Source organism: Phodopus roborovskii, unplaced genomic scaffold (genome assembly GCF_943737965.1).
Source record: "Phodopus roborovskii unplaced genomic scaffold, PHOROB, whole genome shotgun sequence".
NCBI classification, from domain to species: domain Eukaryota; kingdom Metazoa; phylum Chordata; class Mammalia; order Rodentia; family Cricetidae; genus Phodopus; species Phodopus roborovskii.
Window position 1 is genome coordinate 24,586,037 of NW_026125295.1, and position 19,931 is coordinate 24,605,967.

General features: G+C 37.6%; 1 protein-coding gene across 2 annotated transcripts in view; it reads left to right on the top strand.

Moving 5' to 3' along the window:
* Nucleotides 1–19,931, top strand: part of Rasa2 (RAS p21 protein activator 2) — a 90,402-nt gene that overhangs the window by 33,527 nt on the left and 36,944 nt on the right. For both annotated transcript variants that reach the window (XM_051206812.1, XM_051206802.1), the window contains exons 5-9: nt 1,496–1,572; nt 8,071–8,154; nt 10,235–10,307; nt 13,605–13,681; nt 14,767–14,868. In XM_051206812.1, coding sequence (XP_051062769.1) covers nt 1,496–1,572; nt 8,071–8,154; nt 10,235–10,307; nt 13,605–13,681; nt 14,767–14,868 — 413 coding nt within the window. The remainder of the gene's footprint in view (nt 1–1,495; nt 1,573–8,070; nt 8,155–10,234; nt 10,308–13,604; nt 13,682–14,766; nt 14,869–19,931) is intronic.

Genomic DNA, 19,931 nt, shown 5'->3' on the forward strand with positions numbered 1-19,931 from the left:
AGCTTAGACAATAGAGAAAGATTTTATCTCAAAAACAAGCAGCAAAATCTGTCAGAAGGCATAAGTTTTACTTTTTTCTCCCCTCTTTAGAAGTTTTCTTAAGAACAGTTGAAACCTATGGAATTCTTTTAAATTTGTTTTCTTAGATTTGTGTATTTTATGTGTTTGTGTGTCTATGTGTGTGTATGTACACCATGTGCATATTTGGTGCTCTTAGAATCCAGAAGATGCATCGGGTCTCCCAGAGCTGGAATTACAGATGGTTGTGAGCTGCCATGTGGTTGCTGGGAGTTGAACAGGGGTCTGTGGGAGAAGCCAAAGTTCTTAACCATGGAATAGTCTCAACAACCCTGGAAAATACTGAGTTATTTTTATAAGGAAATTATTAAATTTAAATATTTTTGATTTAGAGACTGTCTGGACATAAGAGGATTTTATTTTTATGCATTTTACTTTGCCTAAGTACTTCTGTTTTTCTGAAATATGCATAAATTGTCATGCATTTTTATTTAATATCAGGATTTATATGTCTATTATGCTCTTCCTTTATTTCCTGTTTTTATTATTAAGACCTGTTAGAATTCATGCTACACTACCTCTGATAAGATCACTCGGTTCACCAGCTGCTAGACATTGTACCCAGGATCTCTACTTGGCACTGTGGAAATATGTCTTATCAGCTGGGTAGAGGTAATGCAGCACTGATTGCTAACCAGTTTAGAATTGCTCATCACTGGTGAATGGAAAAGATAACCAAGCTCTAGATTGTGTTTTTCCTAAGCTCTATTCTTGAGGAAGTTGACAGCTTGAATTCCTTTAAATTTACTAAATTGTGTTTTAAACCCAGCTCTTAGCAGCTGTATGCCAGAAAGAACTCTGTTTTATTCCAGAGTCATTTCCTTCAGTGATTTTGGCCATTTATTGTTACTCTTTAAGTATCCCTCGCTAGTTCTTGAACTTCTGGCAGGTAGTGATTGTGTCCAAGACATCTGTTTGTTCCCACCTGTTCCCATAGTACCTCTTAAAACATGTCAGATATTAAATCTGCTTATGTTAAAGTATATAAATATAATCTGCTATATTAAGTTAATAGTTGATAGAAATAAGTTTTTAAAAATGGATTCTTACTGTCTTTAACTTAATTGTATAGCTTTAGAAATTAATTTCTCTTTAATTTTACCAAAAACATAAGTGCTATCATTAAGGAAAAACTGTGGTCATTGAGGTACATAAACATTTATTAAACAGGGCATTAAGTTCTTAAATTTTTGTATGTCATATTTAATATAAGAATTAGACTCTTTACTTTCAGAACTTTCATATATGCATTGTTGGTTATTAGGCATTTAACAACTAAGTATGTGCAGAGCCATGTGATAGTGGTTAGTGAATAATTAAATATGTGCCATTTGGACAAAAGTACATTGTAATATTTTGTTAGCAAAATAGACTGTTCAGTTTATGATTTTTTTTTTTTTTTTTTTTTTTGTCATAGGGAAAAGTTCACCTTGAATTAAAACTGAATGAACTGATCACAGAGAATGGAACTGTGTGCCAGCAGCTTGTTGTACAGTAAGCATACCGTTTTTATTTTTACTTTTTGCCAAAATTACCTAGAAATAATTCTCTATGTTACATTCTTAGACCAACTTCTTATTTTAAATATTTCTGAAACTTCAAAATGAAACTCACATAGATCATTTCTTTACTAAGCTGATAATCCAGTTTTGTTTTCAATCTAGTCCACTTAGGTTATGGCCAGTCATTATATATTCAACTAATTTCTATTGAATGTGGATTAAATGACATATCTTCTGCATTAAGGTATGGCAAGGTCATAGGTAAGGGCCTCTGACTTCCTAGCAGTAGAGACTTGCTACCAGAGGATATCTTTTCAAAGAACTCAAGACAGGCACGCACGCACGCACACACACACACATTTCCAGAATTTTTCCTTATTTGGTATTCTTTATCATCCTAATTCTTAATGGTCTGACTGTGCTGTAAAATTCCTGTTCTAGTCTAGTCTTCTACTTCTTTCCTCCCCTTCAGATGCATACCCTAGGTCACCAGCAAGCTACCAAGACTCTTTCATTCTGGGACCTTTTGTGTCTTTGCCTCAGTTGGTATCTGAATATTCTCTGAATTTATGAGGTACATAACCACATACCTCAGGGCAAGGAAATGGAGAAGTTATTTTCTATTGCTGCTCCAAATTGTAATTGACTCTCCTAATGATGAAAACCCCCATTCCTCAAGGCATTGCCTTTGTTCCTGAGTTGACGTTTCTTTTCTCATCTTGTTTAAATAATTTTCTTTTTTGCCATTATTTGAAGGTAGATCTATGGATGACACATGCTCTTAACTTTACTTCTCAGAATGTTTTATTTTTCTCTACAGACATACACAGAGTAAGACTAGCTCTCCTCTCGCCCTCTAAACTTTGACCTGTGTGTGTGTGTGTGTGTGTGTGTGTGTGTGTGTGTGTGTGTGTGTGTGTATATGTATGCCACAATTTTAGCTACTACTTTTATTTATTTATTTATTTTTGGTTTTTGGTGGAAGAGCAAAATTTTTGCTTTATTAGTTTATAAAGGTTTGTCTTTCTGGGTGTCCTATTTCTTGATTGTTGGGCTAGGGAGAATTGGATAGAGTCCTTTCAAAGGACATTTTTTAAATGTAGATTACTCACTGATATTTCTAGGTTTCTAATCCCTTTAGATCTATGTGAAGTAAATAAAGCTAAGTTAATTAATGTCCTCATCTAGTCATTCCATGCCTTTCTTTGGGTCCTCATGTTTAATTGGTTGGCCTTCTTCTCTCCAAATTGGAGTTTTCATGGTTTTTATAGAAAGTATCCATGATTTGTGCTGTGCTTACTAGAAAATAAAAACATTTGTTTGCTCCACCCTGTTTAAAATTGATAGTCAGTTCATACAATATATTTTGATCATTTTCCCTCCCCCAACTCCTCCCAGATCCTCCTGACCTCGCTTCCCACCCAGCTTCATAAACTTGCTTGTGTTCCATGAATTCTCACTCACTCACATGCATGCGTACTTGCATGTATGCACATGCACTTGCACATACACTTTTAAAAAAAATGAAAATCAAAACCAAAAAAAAAACTAAAACACACAACATGGAGGTCCTTTTTGTGTTCTCCAACTGCTCCTGGGCACAGGGCCTGCTTTGGAGTGTGTGTGATATGTACCTAGAGACACCACTGGAGAAGACTGATTTCTCTCTTTCCCAGCAGTTTTCAATTGCAAGTAGCTTCTTTACATCTATTTCTTCTCAGCACTGGGATTATTTGAGTCTCTTAAGTCTTAGGCATGTTGTCACAGTCTGTGAGTTCATATGTATATCAACCCTGTTGTCTCTAGCAGTTGTTTTCTTGGGAGTCACCTGCTACATCTGACTCCTAGAATCTTTCTGTCTCTTCTGCTTAGACCCTGGAGCCTTGAAGGGATGATTTGATGAAGACATCCCACTTAGAACTGCATAGTGTACAGTTGTGGGTCTCTTTGTTCTCTGATGAGGGTTGAATGATGCATTCACCTATGGTTATTGCATTATGTCATTAGGAGTCATTGCTATGTTCCTTTAGCAAAATAATAATAGATTTTCCCCTAGGCCCATGACCTAGCTAGTCCCAGGTTTTTGGCCACTTTAGCAGTGTCAGGTTTGGGTTCCATCTCCTGGAGTGGGCCTTAAATAAAAGCAGAGGTTGTCTATTTTTAACACTTGTGCCACTATTACACCAGTATAACTTTCAGGCAGGTCTCTGTTATAGGTTACAGGGTTTGTAGTCATCTCCCCCATTTCAAGGACTTTCTTTCTATGGTTATATTTTTCTCCTGCTTCATCTTCTGATTCTCGCTGACCTTGGTTGACCTTGTTACATATAGCTCCCATCCTAAAATGCATGCTCTGAGACATTTGTACTATTAGCTAACTCATTCTGTTTTCTGCTCTCCTTTGAAGGTAGACTTCTCAAAGACATGTTGTTTAAAGATGTAGGGGCTTGGGGAATGGTATGTGCACAGGATTGTACACAAATGTATCCAGTATGAATGCTGACCAGTAGATATTTATATGAAAAAGAAAACATTTTACATCTTCACTCCCAGTTTAATACCTACCAGCCATGTGTGGCTGTTGAAGACTTGAAATATGGCTTACATGATTAAGTACTTTTTAATTTTGTTTAATTTTAAATTAATGGCCAAATATGGTTATGGCTGCAACATTAGTACAACTCCATTTAAAAAAAACAAAATAGAACAGAACACCTAGAATCCTTTTTCACATTGCTGCTTTAAGGGCTTGGATAACAGAAATATATGATGGTGCTAGAATATCTTATGAAATTAAAAAGTAAAAAATAATCTTAAAATAATGGACAGATAGATATGAATGAACTCCAGATGGCCAGTTATTTGAGCCACAGAATTAGTAATAGTAATGGATTAAAACCTGCAGAATAAAATAAATATTTATGAGTCACTACTGATACAAGTAAAGAGTTGAATAAGTGCATAGAAAGAAAGGATTTCTAATTAATTAATTCTAATTAATGAATTCAGGAAGAATGATGGAGATTGAATCAGCACTGGTAAACACCATAGTTGTAACTGGGTCAAGCAGAAAAACAAACACTGCAAACTCTCAAATATATAGACACTTAGAAAGCTATTATTAAGGAAGTACATATAGAAGATGAGGGGAAGGATTGGTGGAAGGATAATTGTTAATGGGTCAGAGCTACAGGATGGGAGGAATAATTTTTGTCTGTTTTTTGTTTTGTTGTTGTTGTTTTTGTTTTTGTTTTTTTTGTTTTTGTTTTTTGAGACAGTTTCTCTGTATTGCTTTGGAAGTCTGTCCTGGAACTAGCTCTGTAGACCAGGCTGGCCTCCAACTCAGAGAGATCTGCCTGCCTCTGCCTCCCAAGTGCTGGGATTAAAGGCATGCACCACCAACACCCAGCAGGAGGAATAATTTCTAATGGTTTATAGCATAGCACAATTCAGCACAGCTGGTATAGAGCATTTTGAACATTCCCAAAACAAAGAAATTGTGTCTAGAATTTAGATGTGCTAATTTCCCTGATCTGATCATTATACATTATATAAATGTATTGATCTGTCATAGGTATGTACATTTATATGTCAGTTAAAAACAAAAGCATATAATAAAAATATAATTGGAGATCTAGAGAGATGGTTCAGTGGTTAAGAGCACTTGCTAATCTTTCGAAGGACCTATGTTCCATTCTCATAACCCACATGGTGACTCACAACTTCATTTCCAGGGGGATTGAAACCCTATTCTGACTCCCACAGGTACCAGATATGCAGGTGGTATACATACAAGCAGATAAACACTCATACATAAAAGACAGAAATAAATAGCTAGCTACAGAAATCCACAGAGACAGCTGATCTGAACAAGGAGGAGCTAATGGGCCCCCAGACTGATAGCTGGGCCTCTGTTAGAGTGCCTGGGCAGTCTAAGGGACCTCTGACAGTGGAACCAGGATGTATCCCTGGTGCACAAAGGGACTTGGGGAGCACGTTCCCCATGGATGGATACTCCCTTAACCTAGAGGCAGGAGGGAGGCCCTAGTCCCTACTCCAAATTACTTGAGAGATTTAGATGATCCCTCCTGGAAGGCATCACCCTACATATGGAGTGGGGGGAAAGGGGGGTATGGGAGGATGGAAAAGGGAGTGAGGGAGGGATAGAGAGGGAACTGGGATCGATATGTAAAATAAGAAAAATAAATAAATTTAAAAAAAGAAGTAAATAGCTAGATAAAATATAGTAGGATGAGGAAGCATCTAGGACTACTAAGTATGTCAGCCTAAGAAAGATTGCATATTTGTATAGTCTCAAAGAACCTCCTCATAAAGTTATCTCAAGATAACCACTTCAGAGTATTGAGACATCCAGTACCTCTTGATATATATAATATATCGGAAAGGACACCAAGATATCTAATCCCAATCCGGTCACGAGCACATACCAGACAAACTCAGAATAAGTAATACAAAAGCAATTATCCCAGGGTGACAGAGACTAAGAGGACACGGCACCTGAATGTAGTATAGGATCCCATACTGCATTCTGCAAAATCTGAGTGACATCTATAGATTAATTAGCATTAGTAGTATTAAGTTAATTTTAGCTTGTTGATTATAGTAGTTTCACATTGGTTAACACTGAGTACTGGGTTTATAAAAACTCCTTATATTATCTTTACAACTATTTCAAAGTCTGAGATTATATTAAAACCATTTTTAATTGTCTGTACCTGTTTGCTTTGAGTCTTAGTCTCATATCCACTGTAACATTGCAACTTTACACGTCTAAAGCTGAATTATTTTATTCTCATGTTTGTTCAGCTCCTCTCCACAGTCTTAGTAAACATTTGAGTTTACCTGTGTTTTTGTCAGATCTTACATTTTTCTATGTCTAGACCTACATTTCTCTTAAGGTTTTTCTCTATCTCCACTATGAAGTAAAATTTTTAAATGTCCTTGTCTATGGTTATATTTTCTGTCATTTCTGGTTCTGTTTTGTTTTGGTTTTCTTTACACAGTAGGTCATATTTATTTACTATTTACATTGGACACTGAAGTCACTAAATGCTTTGTATTCCTGGAATGTATTTGAGTTGTTCTGTAGGGATCAGTTAAGTTCCTTGGAAACAGTTTGTTCTGATTATAATTTGCTTTTAAGCTTTGTCAGACAAATGAGACCAGCATATATCACAGAGCTAGTAAGAGGGAACCCACCAGCCACAGGGGAAAAAAAAAAAAAAAAAAAAAAACTTGTAGTTAAATAATAATTCCTCACTAATAGGAAAATGTAAATCCTGAAATATTTCCTTGGCCTGTGCTTTTTTGGTTAGTTTCAGAATTTTTAAAAAATAATTTATTAAAATTTATTTTATGTACATTGGTGTCAGATTCCCTAGAATTGGAGTTACAGACAGTTGTGAGCTGCCATATAAATGCTGGAAATTGAAACTTGGTCCTCTGGAAGAGCAACCAGTGCTCTTAATATCTGAGCCATCTCTCTAGACCTAGAATTTTTAAAATTTGACTTTTGAAACCCAGTTTAGTAGAAATAAATCTTACTTTCAATTTTCTCTTTACTCGGCAGTACTTCATTTGCAGTTCACCCACATATGTGATGAGTGAGTTTTGCAGAGAAATAGAGGATGTTGCTACCTTGTCTCCAGAAAAAGAAAAGAAAAAAAACCACTTAACAGCATTCATGAGCTCCTGTTAGGCAGCAGGAAATGAAGAATTAGACATTAAACCAACTAACAGTAATAATTACTGAGAATCTTTGAGAATCAGGCCATTAAATTGTATTGTGCACTTTCTGTAAATATAACAATAATCCATCCATAAAGTAGATTGGATGGCCTTGGTTTTTATAGTCTAGGACATTTTCTACAGAATGATGCAAGAACTGTTGCTGAGAATCACCATGAAAGACTACAGAACTATGTGAAGCTTGCCCTATATTTATGAATCAGGTTTTAAGTAAAACCACAACCATTTCCTCATGTGTCATTCATGCTTTAACAGAGGATATGGTGCCATGGCATTGGCCTGGTTTATAGTTTCTCATGTAAGTTTGTAGTTTCTTTTCCTTTTTAGAAGCCGCAGCAGTTTTGATGTATTATCAAACCACAAAATGTACCTTGAGTATTTACCAGAAAGAAATGTGTTATGGTAGTCTGAGTACCAGCTGTGTCATTCCTCTTCAGTTCTCTTTGGGGAATAATCATGTAAATAAGCAAATACATCATTTAGAGCAGTTGTATTGGAACTGCAAAAGTGGTAAATAATTTTAAAGCCTTTGAATTGGTTGATTTCTATGTAAAGATAGTGTTTTAGTGTTGGGAGTGTGGCTCAGAGGCAGAATACTTGCCCTGTGTGTGAACCCAGGGTTCTGTCCCCAGTCCATAAGAAGGGAAGGGGTGGGGTGGGGAGAGATGATATGATGTTAACTAGACTCTAACGGTTTAAAATCTCTTTTATTCTACCTTAGCATCAAGGCATGCCATGGATTGCCTCTCATAAATGGACAAAACTGTGATCCTTATGCAACGGTTTCCCTAGTTGGCCCTTCTAGGTAATATTTATTGAATTGTTACTGGGTTTTCAAGTTTAAGGTTGGATTTAGGAGTTTGAAATCTAAAGGTCTTAGATCAAATGCTAAGTAACTATGACATAAAATAATGTTTAAAAGAAGAATTTTTAGTAAGTTCTAATGTACACTTGGTAAACAACCACGTTCTGTTTTTACAGAAAAATTCTGGGTATCATTTTAGATCTATTATGCTTTTACTAGACTATGGGGGAAAGCTCCATCTTATACACTTGTAAAATGTATTTAAAACATATGCTGTGGGCCAGGCATGTGGGGTGTGTGCCTTTAATCACAGCACTTGGGAGGCAGAGGCAGGTGGATCTCGGAATCTGAGGTCATCCGGGTCTACATGACAAATTGTAGGCCATCCAGGGTCTAAAACAAAAACCTCAAATCATATTCACCTGGCTGCCTTTACCCATTAACACTCTTAGTTCAGATAACCTCAATTTCATACAAGTAAAAATCAAGTTTTAATAAATGTCAGTTCAGTATAACAAAGCAGTTTCCATACTGTTGCCTGAAAAGCAGCTCCGCCTTAAAATTCCTTTTCTATTCCTGATGTCAGCACTTTACAAAGAGTCTTGAGCTCTAGAAGAACCACTGAAGTTCCAGAGTACAGGGAAGTGCCCCATAGCATTTGCATAAGCCTGTAACTCAGGAAAAACCAATAGCACTTTGCAATATCTGTATTAGAAAACGTCATGTCGTTTAAGAGACTGACTAGTCTGGAGTTTGTCTATAGCTTGAAGCTGTTAGAGTCAGGGAACAAAAGCATGGGATTTGTTCTTACACACATACTTCCCCTTTATTACCTAAAGCTCTTTTTTTTTTTTTTTCCACAAAGTTTTAAAAAGTATGTGTATGTTGTGCATGCATGTGTAAAAAAAGTATTTGATACCATGGGAGCTGAAATATTTGTATGCTATTATTATTACAGATTAGTTTTAAACAGATTAGTTTTAAATTTAAAAAGCAAGACTTCATACAGCATTAAAAGCTGTCACTCACACTCACACTCACACCATGTTAAAAATGTTCAGCCCTGCTGGGTAGTGGAAACATAGCAATAGTCCCTGAACCCAGTTAAGCCCCTGTCTCACAGAGAAATGGAGGTGGGGGCACACGTCAGCCGAGAGGAGCTGCTTGTTTGGAGTAAACTTTTTTTGTAGTTCTGCATCCAAACCCAGACTATTGATGATAAGCAGTTGCTCTACCAGTGACATGCTCTGCAGCTCAGGAGGCTGTTTGTTCTCTGTTTAATGATTTCTTTCTCATGAACAAATTCTTTTTTTTTTTTTTTTTTTTTTTTCTTCTGAGACAGGCTTTCTTTGTGTAGCTCTGGCTGTCCTGTAACACTCTGTAGACCAGGCTGGCCTCAAACGCACAGAGATCCCTGCTTGTGCCTCCTGAGTGTTGGGATTAAAGGCGTGCCCCGCTGCCATTTCCATCTGGCTTCTCATGAATGAACACATTTTTTAGTGGAACTTTTAAAGTAATGTTTAATAGAAACTTTTTTTTTTAATCACAGTTGAGTTTGCTATATAATCACGCAAGACATTCACATTGGTTGAGTCTGGCTAAAGACACAAGACTCCCTGAATATTTATTTATAACTGCTTCAGAATGTGTGTATTGACTGGGAATTAGGAGTTTTTTAAGTCGGTGTTCAGAGACACGCCACGTTTCCCATGTGTTTTCAGCGTCAGTGGAGACATTGTGAGTTCACTGCCTTTCTTCTCACCACTTTCTCTGCTGTAGGAGGATGTGTTTAAAACTATCAAAGAGAACTTGGCAATCAACCTTTCCCAGCCATAGAGACAATAATCCAGTCTTGGCATGTATACATAAATAAAACTTGTATCCTGTGTACAGATATTATTGGGTTTGAGTTTGTGAGGACACTCTGGCTTTTTCCCCCCTCACACAATATGTGAATTATTGTCTTCTCTCAGTCATCCTTACATTTAGAAAAGGGTCAGGCTTCCTGGTTGGAAATAGCTTGTTTTATAATTGTGTACTATTAAGTTCTACAAGGTAAAACTCTACCACATTGGAACAGGAATGACCAAAAGAAGACAAAAGTAAAGAAGAAAACAAGCAATCCGCAGTTTAATGAAATCTTTTATTTTGAGGTAATTTCTTGTTTTGTATAAATATTAATATTTAATCTAGAATTCTAGTTGATTTAATTTTGTAAACCATGCCATAGTAATTATTTTATCAGTTAATGTAACTAGTAATTTCTGTGTAGAAAGCAGTAGAACCATGATGTAGCTCTGGTTGGTTTGGAAATGGGGAGGGCTAGAACCATACCCACCCTGTAGTCGTTCTCCTTTTACAACCTCCTCCAGCTGGCTCCCACACGCTCTAGTCCAGAGTGACTCTTCTGAGCATACCGTGCTAAAACCTCTAGAAAAACAAGCATTACCACTCAGATGATCTGAAATCTTTTCCCAGTTGACTTGAATGATGAACTAAACATGAATCCTGTATTTAATACCCTGTGAAAGGACAGTGTTTTTTTTTTGGGGGGGGGGAATAGCAAATGTGCCAAATTCAAGACTCCTTTGAGAGTATGAAGCACTTCATGATTAGATCTTTCTATCATTGAGATCTCCTTAATCTAATTTACTCTGTAGGTATATCATGTTCATGAAGATCTTCAGGTGCCTTGAGCAAGTTCTAACCACTAAACCACCAAGGTGCATCTTCAGCTGCCTTGAAATTGTCCCAAATACAGTGCTTTGGAATTCTTTCAAGTATTTAATAAATTCTTTTTTTATATTAATTGAAGTCTATAGAAAAAATTAAAAATCAAAATCTCCAAAAGATTTTGTAATAACAGAATGAGCTACAATTGATACTAATATGTGAGAACAAATTGTAGGTAGTTACATCATGAAGTTTTTCTTTTGTATTTTTCGTCTGTTTTGGAGAGGGCACCAGAATACCCCTACTCATGCCTGAGTCCTATAAGAAAATACTGAAGGTGAAATAGGAAACTGGGGGTGGGGTGGAGGGCTAGAAGAAACGAAAAAGGAAAACATACTAACGCAAGAGACTTCCTTTTCTGGGGGACTTGGTGCGTGCAGTTTTCTACATTCATTAATGGCTCTTATGTCTAACCACGAGAACATGAAGAAGATGGCAATTTTAAAAGCTGCTCCCATATTCACTCACTCTTGCACATAGTTCACACCTCAGATGGGCTGGAATTCACTGTGCCTAGAACCTCGTAACAAGCAGGTGACTTTTTTTAAGTCAGGGTCTGAACTATTCATCATACCAATTTACCTGTCAGACCTTGAATGTTTATTCATTGAGCCCTTTGTTAGGCAGGTTATAAAGGTAGACATGTTAGGCAACCAGAGCACGATGTAAGAAAGCGCACACACTTGTACATACACACAGCTATAACATGCAGCACACACTGCTTGAGTTCAGGGTCAGAACAGTTCAAAGACTGGACTATCCTAAGTGAGAACAGGGACGATATCATAAAGAACATTTTGGGCACAGAGTCAGAAAAACTGAAAGTTATGCCCAAAGAGCATCTGAGTAATGATTTAACCAAGTTTAATAAGAAAAAGCCAGAATTAAGAAGGATGAAAAACAAAGAATAGAAAGAAAGGGGCTGAAGAAATGGTTCATTGGTCCAGAGCACTGACTGCTCTTGAAGAGGACCTGGGTTCAGTTCCCAGCACCCACATGGCAGCTCACATCTGTCTGTAACTCCAGTTCCAGGGCTTCTGACATCCTTACACAGATATACAGACAGGCAAAACACCAATGGACATTAAATAAAAGTAAATTATTTTTCAAAAAATAAAAAAGGAGTAGAAGGAGGCATAAAGTGGCTGTGAGCCCCAGGCTTTAATTGTAGTCAATGAAACATCCTTGAGCCTAGAACAGAATAACTGTGATCTCTTAGCAGGTGCCTAAAAACTTGGTTTCAGTGTTAAAACAGACAGCTGAAAGGGGGGCAGAGAAGAAAGATACCGCACGTCAAGATAACTGGTTAAAGGGAGAAAACCAAACGTACCCGTGGATCCATGTAAAAGTTCTCCACCGGGTATCAGATGTGGTAGATGCCTGTGATTACAGCCCGTGACAGGTGGAGGCTGGAAGATCAGAATTTCAAGGCCAGTCTCAACTACACTGTGAGCCTTAGGCCATCTTGTCTCAGAAAACAAATAAAATCTGTTCACAGGACAGTTTGTGACTGAAATATGATAGGTGATGACCAGATCACAATACAAGATTTGTCACAGAGTCAGGAAAGCCAAGGGAATGAAGAGATGCAACAGAGAAGAAAACCAAAGCTCTGTGCTAACTGTTCAGCTTCAAACATACTTCTTAATTTTTGTACTGTAGCTTTCTCATTTTTAAGACAGGATAATAAATCTAGCACTGCCTGCCTCAAAGCAACATTCTGATGAGTAAAAGAGATGATGAATGTGATAGCACTTTGTAAGCTGGGCAACACCATGTAGCTTTAAGTTGTTTTTAGAACAAAATAAACAGAATGCCACCTGTGTAGAAAAGAGAGTAGCAAAGAGTGGCAGGATAGTCCTAAGGTAAACTCAAAGCAAAGAGCTCTTCTGGGAACAGGTCAGAGGGAGAGGCCAAGGACAGTGAGGAGTAGGAGTTGACCACAGATTTGGTGATAAAGGTAGATTTTACAAGGGTGCTCTGTAAGGAAGCTGGCGATGAAGTGGTCACTGTCCTGGGTGGGTGGTGAGTAAGGACGACTCTGGGATGAATTAGTTGTAGGTAGTTGTCTGAAAAAGAAAAGAGGCGGGAGCACTGTGATTTAGGAGGAAAGTTTTTCTCAGACTAGAATTGAGTGATCAAACTAGTAAGGAAAGCTGTAATTAAGATAGATCAAATGCTTACAGCACACACTTAAATACACTGGGGGAAGGAGCTGGCTTGGGGGAGGTAGTATTGAGTCATCTCTTGAAAAAACTCGAGAGAGGCTTGAGGGTAGGAAGTGGGTGTTCAGCTGGGTGGCAGTTGAGGAAGTTCCTGCCCAGTGGCCTTGATATTTTCAGTAAAAATGTGAGGAGGAAATAAGAGTGTGGTGGTGTACTTTGAGAAAGGTGGGAGAGACTGTAAGGTGCTTTTAGTGTAGCTCTTTGAACACGGTTTTCCTCTTTGTGTCACTGAAGACACCTGTAAACCAGGGCCCAGGGGTTGCTGCACATAGAATTGGGAGAAGAAATGTGGAGGCAGAGACGCTTGTGGTTTTCATACCACTCTTCCCTAGCTGTCTGGTGCCTCGCCAATACTTTCCCCATGCTTTGGAATATCATTCTACCCTTGACTCTTTATATTTGTAATTGAATGTTTTGGGAATTGTCATTTTTTTAACTCACGGTGGAAAAGGCTACTTTAAGATATTTTTTACTAAAATACTTTCTTTATAGGTAACCAGATCCAGTAGCTATACCAGGAAGTCCCAGTTCCAGGTAGAAGAAGAGGACATTGAAAAATTGGAAATCAGGTGTGTGCCTTGTGGTTTTCCTTGAGAATTGGTTTTTTTTTTTTTTTTTTCCCGTGTGAACTTTAATAGAATTCTCTATAGCAGGTTGATAGATGAAACTTAGAGGAACAGGCATCTAATTTAATCCAAACTGTCTTTTAAAGATCTGATTTCTTTTCAGAAATACCAAAGTATATTTGTTGTGTAAGCAAAGACAACCTAATGTCACCTATTTTCTTTTTCATTTCCCCTTAATTTAATTGTTCCTTAACTATCTGGATTATAGTATAATGAATGGAAAAGCAATTGTATTTAAGCCAATTTAGAAATAATTTTTTTATTCTTCTTAACATATCTGCTGACTATCAGAAATTTCAGTGAGGTAAGGCGATAACTCCACAGGTGCATGGGTTTGAAGTTTGTGATATTTCCTAGGTCTTAAATATCTATGCTGTTTTGGAAAGGAAACTTTTGCAAATGCATGTATAGGTGTGGTGTTAACAGCGTGTTACCTAAAAGGCACAATACTCATGTGGTCACAGTGATAGGCAATATTTTTCTAAGTCACCGATCTTTACATATTAATTAATTATCTTCAAAAGAGAATCTGTAGTCTTATATTGGTTTGTGTTTTCAAATTCAGTAAAGTAACCATTTTATCCTTACTGCTTACAGATTTAAAAAAAAAAAATCAACTAAACTTTCACACTTAAAAAACATAAGTTTTTCCTTGGAAACTATTTAGAATTTAGCCAGGGAGATAGCTAAACTGGTAAAGGCACTTGGTGCCAAGCCATTCTACCTAAGTTCTATCCCTTGAACCCACGCGGTGGAAGGAAAATACCAACTCCTTAAGCTCCGAGTGTGCACAAGTGGCATGTGCCCCTCCCCCAAATTAATAGGAATATAATTTAGAATGGAAATTGTGGTTTTTCAATAAAAGTTACTGTAGTACTTTGCTTTCAAAGTCTGGATAATGAGATATATGACAATGCTAACCTCTTTTTTAAGCATGTTAAATTAATGCTACAGTATACATCAAAATCACTTACTTGAAACTATTCAGTGTGGTTCTCAAAGACTAAAGCTAGGCTTTCTGTTTTCAGGATTGATTTGTGGAATAATGAAAACCTAGTCCAAGATGTTTTCCTGGGTGAAATTAAAGTTCCTGTGAATGTGTTAAGGAATGACTCCTCTCATCAAGCCTGGTAAGAAGACAACTGTTCTAGTGAGCCAGAGATGCTCTGGTGAAGCTCTTTAAAGAGATGCATGATTGCTGGTAGTGAGCCAAGCAGTGGTGGTGCACGCCTTTAATCCCAGCACTTGAGAGACAGAGAGACAGGCAGATCTCAGTGAGTTCAAGACCAGTCTGGTCTACAAAGCTACACAGAGAAGCCCTGTCTTGAAAAACAAAACAAAAAATAATTACTGACATTAGTTTGTTTATGAGTTTGTTATTAGACAAAAATAAGTACTTTACTAGTTATGATACTGGATGTGATACTAAGATAAAAGAACTTAGTTGTCTATGAATACTTATTTTCCTGATTAAAAATGAAACTGAGGACTGTAGAGATGGGTAAACTCACTGTTCTATCTGGACTGCATTTCAGATCCCAGCACCTACCTAGGACCACTCACAAAAAAGCAGCTTTAACTTCAGCTCTAAGGAATGCAGTGCTCTCTGTGGTGTTGGTGGGCACCTGTACATATACTCATAGACACACACACACACACACACACACACACACACTAAAAAAATGAAATACTGAATCTGAGAAACTGAAAAACAAATTAGCATAAGCATGAGAAGATGCTTGATCGCAAGTTTTCATATGCAGTTCAGATACTTTGCTTTTTGGTCATAAGAGCTATAGATGACAAGCAAAGGGCTTATAGAAGATGCAGTTGTTTGTGGGGAATTGGTATATGGTTTTCCTTCATCACACACTACTAAAATGCAGATAACCTTTCATGTATTTTCTGAGTGTAGAGTGTTGACATTGAACTGATTCACTCTTTAGGAACTCTGGGAGCTCAGTATTGACTATAGTGTTATTTGACATTTTTATGGCTCTAGTGGTGATACTAAATTGATGTTAATAAACCTAATGTTCATAGATTAAATTCATACTTATTTCAATGCAAAACCTTTTATCTGTATAGTCCTTAAAAACTTAATGTATTCTGTCCCTTTGTGTATCCTTGCCAGTCTCTTACTAGATTGGTGTTCAACTGAGTATGTTGAAACATGCCTTTCTCGATTATCATATGTCTGCATTGGGGGAGGTAGGGGTGTGCTTGTTGATAAGTTTGTGTAAACATGTAAGTGTGCACACAAAGAATGGAGCTTGAAACTGGGATCTTCATCAGTCACTCTCCTTATATTTTGGAGAAAGAACTTCTGAACCTGGAGCCAGACTAGCTGGCCAGTGAGCCCCAAGGACTCCACCTGTCTATCTCCCCCATGCAACATTACAGATGTGTATACTACTAAGTCCAGCTTTTAGCTTTTATGTGGGTGCCCGGAATCCAGACTCAGTCCCTCATGCTAACATAGTGAGTACCTTATCAACTGAGCCATCTCTCCAACCTCTGTCTAAAGATCCTTTTTAAAAATGAAATGTAGTATTTGTGCTTGCTTAAAGGAAAATAAGTACTATCACATGTATACAGTATGTAATGATCAAATCGGTCTAGTAAGCATGTCCATCTCCTCTGTGTTCAAAAACTGTGCTAAAATGTAACATCGATTGTTGTAGTCCATGGTTATTAACCTATTGGGTTATAAACATGAGAGCTGCTACTCTCACAGCTATAGCATGACAAGTAAAAGACCCAGAGACAGGTGTTGGGGTTCAAGCTTCAAGCTGAAGATCAGAAAAGCAAAGCCCCCAGTCACTAGCTCTTACCTCCAACTCAGGCTGAAAGGGCTGATCCACAAACTGTTTACCAAGTTTCAGGCTAAAATCCTAGACTGCTACGCTCTCTTCAACGTGGCTGGAGAATCCTGAGACCAAATGTCTTCCTATCTTCAATGTGGCTGGAAAATCAATGCCAGCTCTGAGTCCCTGTTCCTGTCTTAAATACCTCTCATGAGTGCTGAGATCATCATTGTATGAGCTGTTTCTCTTTAGGACTGGATATGTTTCTTGTAGCTCAGTGTGGCCTTGAACTAACAAAGATCCATCTACCTGTACCTTCCAAGTGGTGGGATTCAAAATGTGTACTAACACCACCACCTGGCTTCAATAGCTTGTGGCTGACGTTGCTTTCTGAATCCTCAGACAAGCTTTAATAAATCATAAATAATAACTCACCACACACAGCTGCATTTAGAGCCCACTCTCTACCTTTTCTTACCCTTTCTCTCCTCTTGCCTTCTAGCAATTCTACTTTCCTATGTGGATCAACTTCAGCTTGCACAAATGAATGAGAACTTGTGATCTTTATCTTTCTCTGCCTCTTTCACATGATAAAATTACCTCAAGTTCCAGATGGGTTACCACAAATGCTAGGATTTTACCCTTTGATAGTGAAATGCCTGTTGATGAGTGAGTCGATTTAAATAATATGTGTACACACTGGAATGCTAGCCATGAGAACCACTTTTTAGAACTCAGTTTCTGCTGCCTGGAAGAGGAGTTGACATTTGAATATTTAGGAATTGTTTTTGTTGTAGTTTTGTTTCATTTTTGTTGTCTTGTTTTCTAAGACAGTTTCAGTATGTAACCTTGGCTGGTCTGGACTTTGCTATGTAGACCAGACTGGCCTTGAACTCTGATCTGCCTGCCTCTGCTTTCTGAGTGCTAAGATTAAAGGTATGCACCACCATGGCTGATAGAGTATTCCAGTATTTCTTTTTGTCTCATTTGCCTTTAAAAGAGCCTGCCTCTTCTACCCAGCCATCAGACACTCATCATTTGGATTGTGTTATCTCATAGTTTCCTTAAAGACTGCGTTCTAGATTTCTTTTTAAATGTTATTTTTAACTCCTCTAAAGCAGCTAAGATGTGTTGGTATCTCTAAGGATATTTTGTATACTTTCTAAATGCAGGGGGGGTGTGACTTTTCATTAAGAAAAATATATCAATGTTTGTCCCTCCATATGCTATGCTTTCTTGCATCTCTATAAAAATTTCCATATCTTTTAGTACAGAAGAGAAAGATGAGTTGTTATATCTCCCAGGGCCCACCAAAATGAACTGTATCATGTATCTACCCTATATTGTTTACTTTCAATGATAGTCTCTTCATATACGTTCCAAATGTGACAGAACGTTCTACCATGGCAGACTATAGAATATTATCAGACAGTAAGAAATTTTATTTCAATTTCTTCTGTCAATAGTATAAATATTTTAAGTGCACTTAAGGGCTGGTGTCTTTGAGGGCAGAGCTGGAGCCTCTGGAGGTAGAGTTACAGCTAGTTGTGGCTGCCAAATGTGGGTACTTAGAATTGAACTCAGGTCCTTTGAAATAACAATGTATGATCCATTTCTCCATATAAACCTCTTCTCCAGCTCCCAGTGATATGAATATTTTAAAGTAGCCTGTCAGAAGCATTAATGCAACATGAAAGAAAAGAATCTGCCAATATGTATATTAATGTACATTGTAGGGAAATATAAAAATATTAATGCCCTTTTAATTCAAGATGCTTTGTCTCCTTCATCACATGTAGAGCTGTAGCATCCTCTAGTGGGGCTACTGGTAACTGCATAAAAATGCCATAATTATTTCTGATTTTGTTCCTTACAAAGGGTCATAACTTATCAGGCAGTAATATTGTTTGAAGTTTTTCTGTTTTCTTTTTTCCCCAATAATTTCCATTAGTATTTGTCTATTATGCTGAACTCCTAAAAACTGTTTTTGATGGTTCCAATTTATTTTTTTATGATTTTTATTTTATGTGTATGAGTGTTTGCCTGCACATGTATGTTTGTACTATGTGTGCCTGGTGCTTGTCGAGGTCAGAAGAGTGTCAGATGCCCTGGAACCAGAGTTAGAGATTGTTGTGAGCCGCTGTGTAGGTGCTGGGAACCAAACCCAAGGTCCTCTGCAAAAGCAGCAAGTGTACACATTTCTCTGGATTATAACATGACTTGATCATTTTTCCCATTGTTTTAAAAACTTTTTTGTTACATTTATCTGTTTATCTATGGGTGCGTGTGGCATGTGAATGCCAATAGGAATTGTTGCTCTGTTTCCACCATCTGGCTTCTAAGATTGTCAGCTGTGTATCTCTCTAGTTGGCTCTTGGGTGTGGAACCTGGGATAATGGAGCCTAAAACTTAGGCAGACTAAAGTCTCATGCAATAACCAATTCCATTCAGAACATTAGATAATTTATACTCTGAGGGTGAAGAAGAATCACGTAAGAAAAGTGTATAATCACAAGGACAAGTCGAATGTGGAAAAACAAACATGTTGCTCCATAGAGGCATATATACAAGTAACAACAACCAGTTGTAATGAATAATCAGGGTAAACTCACTGTTATCTGTTGCACCTGGGAGGAGGGGCATGAAACATGCCAAGAACGGTTCTGTGGGGTTTTTGTTTTTCTCTTTTGTTTTGTTTTGAAGAAACTGAGGTCACAAGTCTCTTGTAGTTTTCTCACAAGCATGCAGAACTCCATTCTTAGACCGTGTTCCAACAGTCAGCAAGTGCTTTTACCACTTAGCCATCTTGACAGTGCCCCCCCCCCTTTCTTACTGATTTATCTCCTTAAAATTTATGGTGTTTTTTTTTTTTTTAAACGGTATTAGTTAAGTCAGATGTTAGCATTGTCTTGTTCGTGTTGATACTAGCAAATTTTCACTTTACCCTCTGTAGATAATAGAATTTGATTTGATTTGGGGGTGGTTGTTGCTGTTGGTTTTTTGAGACAGGGTTTCTCTTTGTCACAGTTCTGACTGTCCTAGAACTAGCTGTGTAGGCCAGGCTGGCCTCAAACTCACAGAGATTGCCTGCCTCTGCTTCCCAAGTGCTCAGACTAAAATTTTTTTTAAAATGGGTAATGTACTCACACCATTTCTAGATTTAAAAAAAAAAAAAATTCAAAAGAGAATCCTACCTCCTGCCCCCCAGCTCCTCAAGTGGGGCCAATTTCTGAGCCAGCCACAGTTACCTAGTTTCTGGGAATATTTTCTGTATTAATAGGCAAGTGCATGTGTATATTTTTCATTCATTTATTTGTTTTATTGAAATTCGGTAGCCTAGGCTGGACTGGATGGAACTCACAATCTTTCTGCCTTAGCCTCCCAGA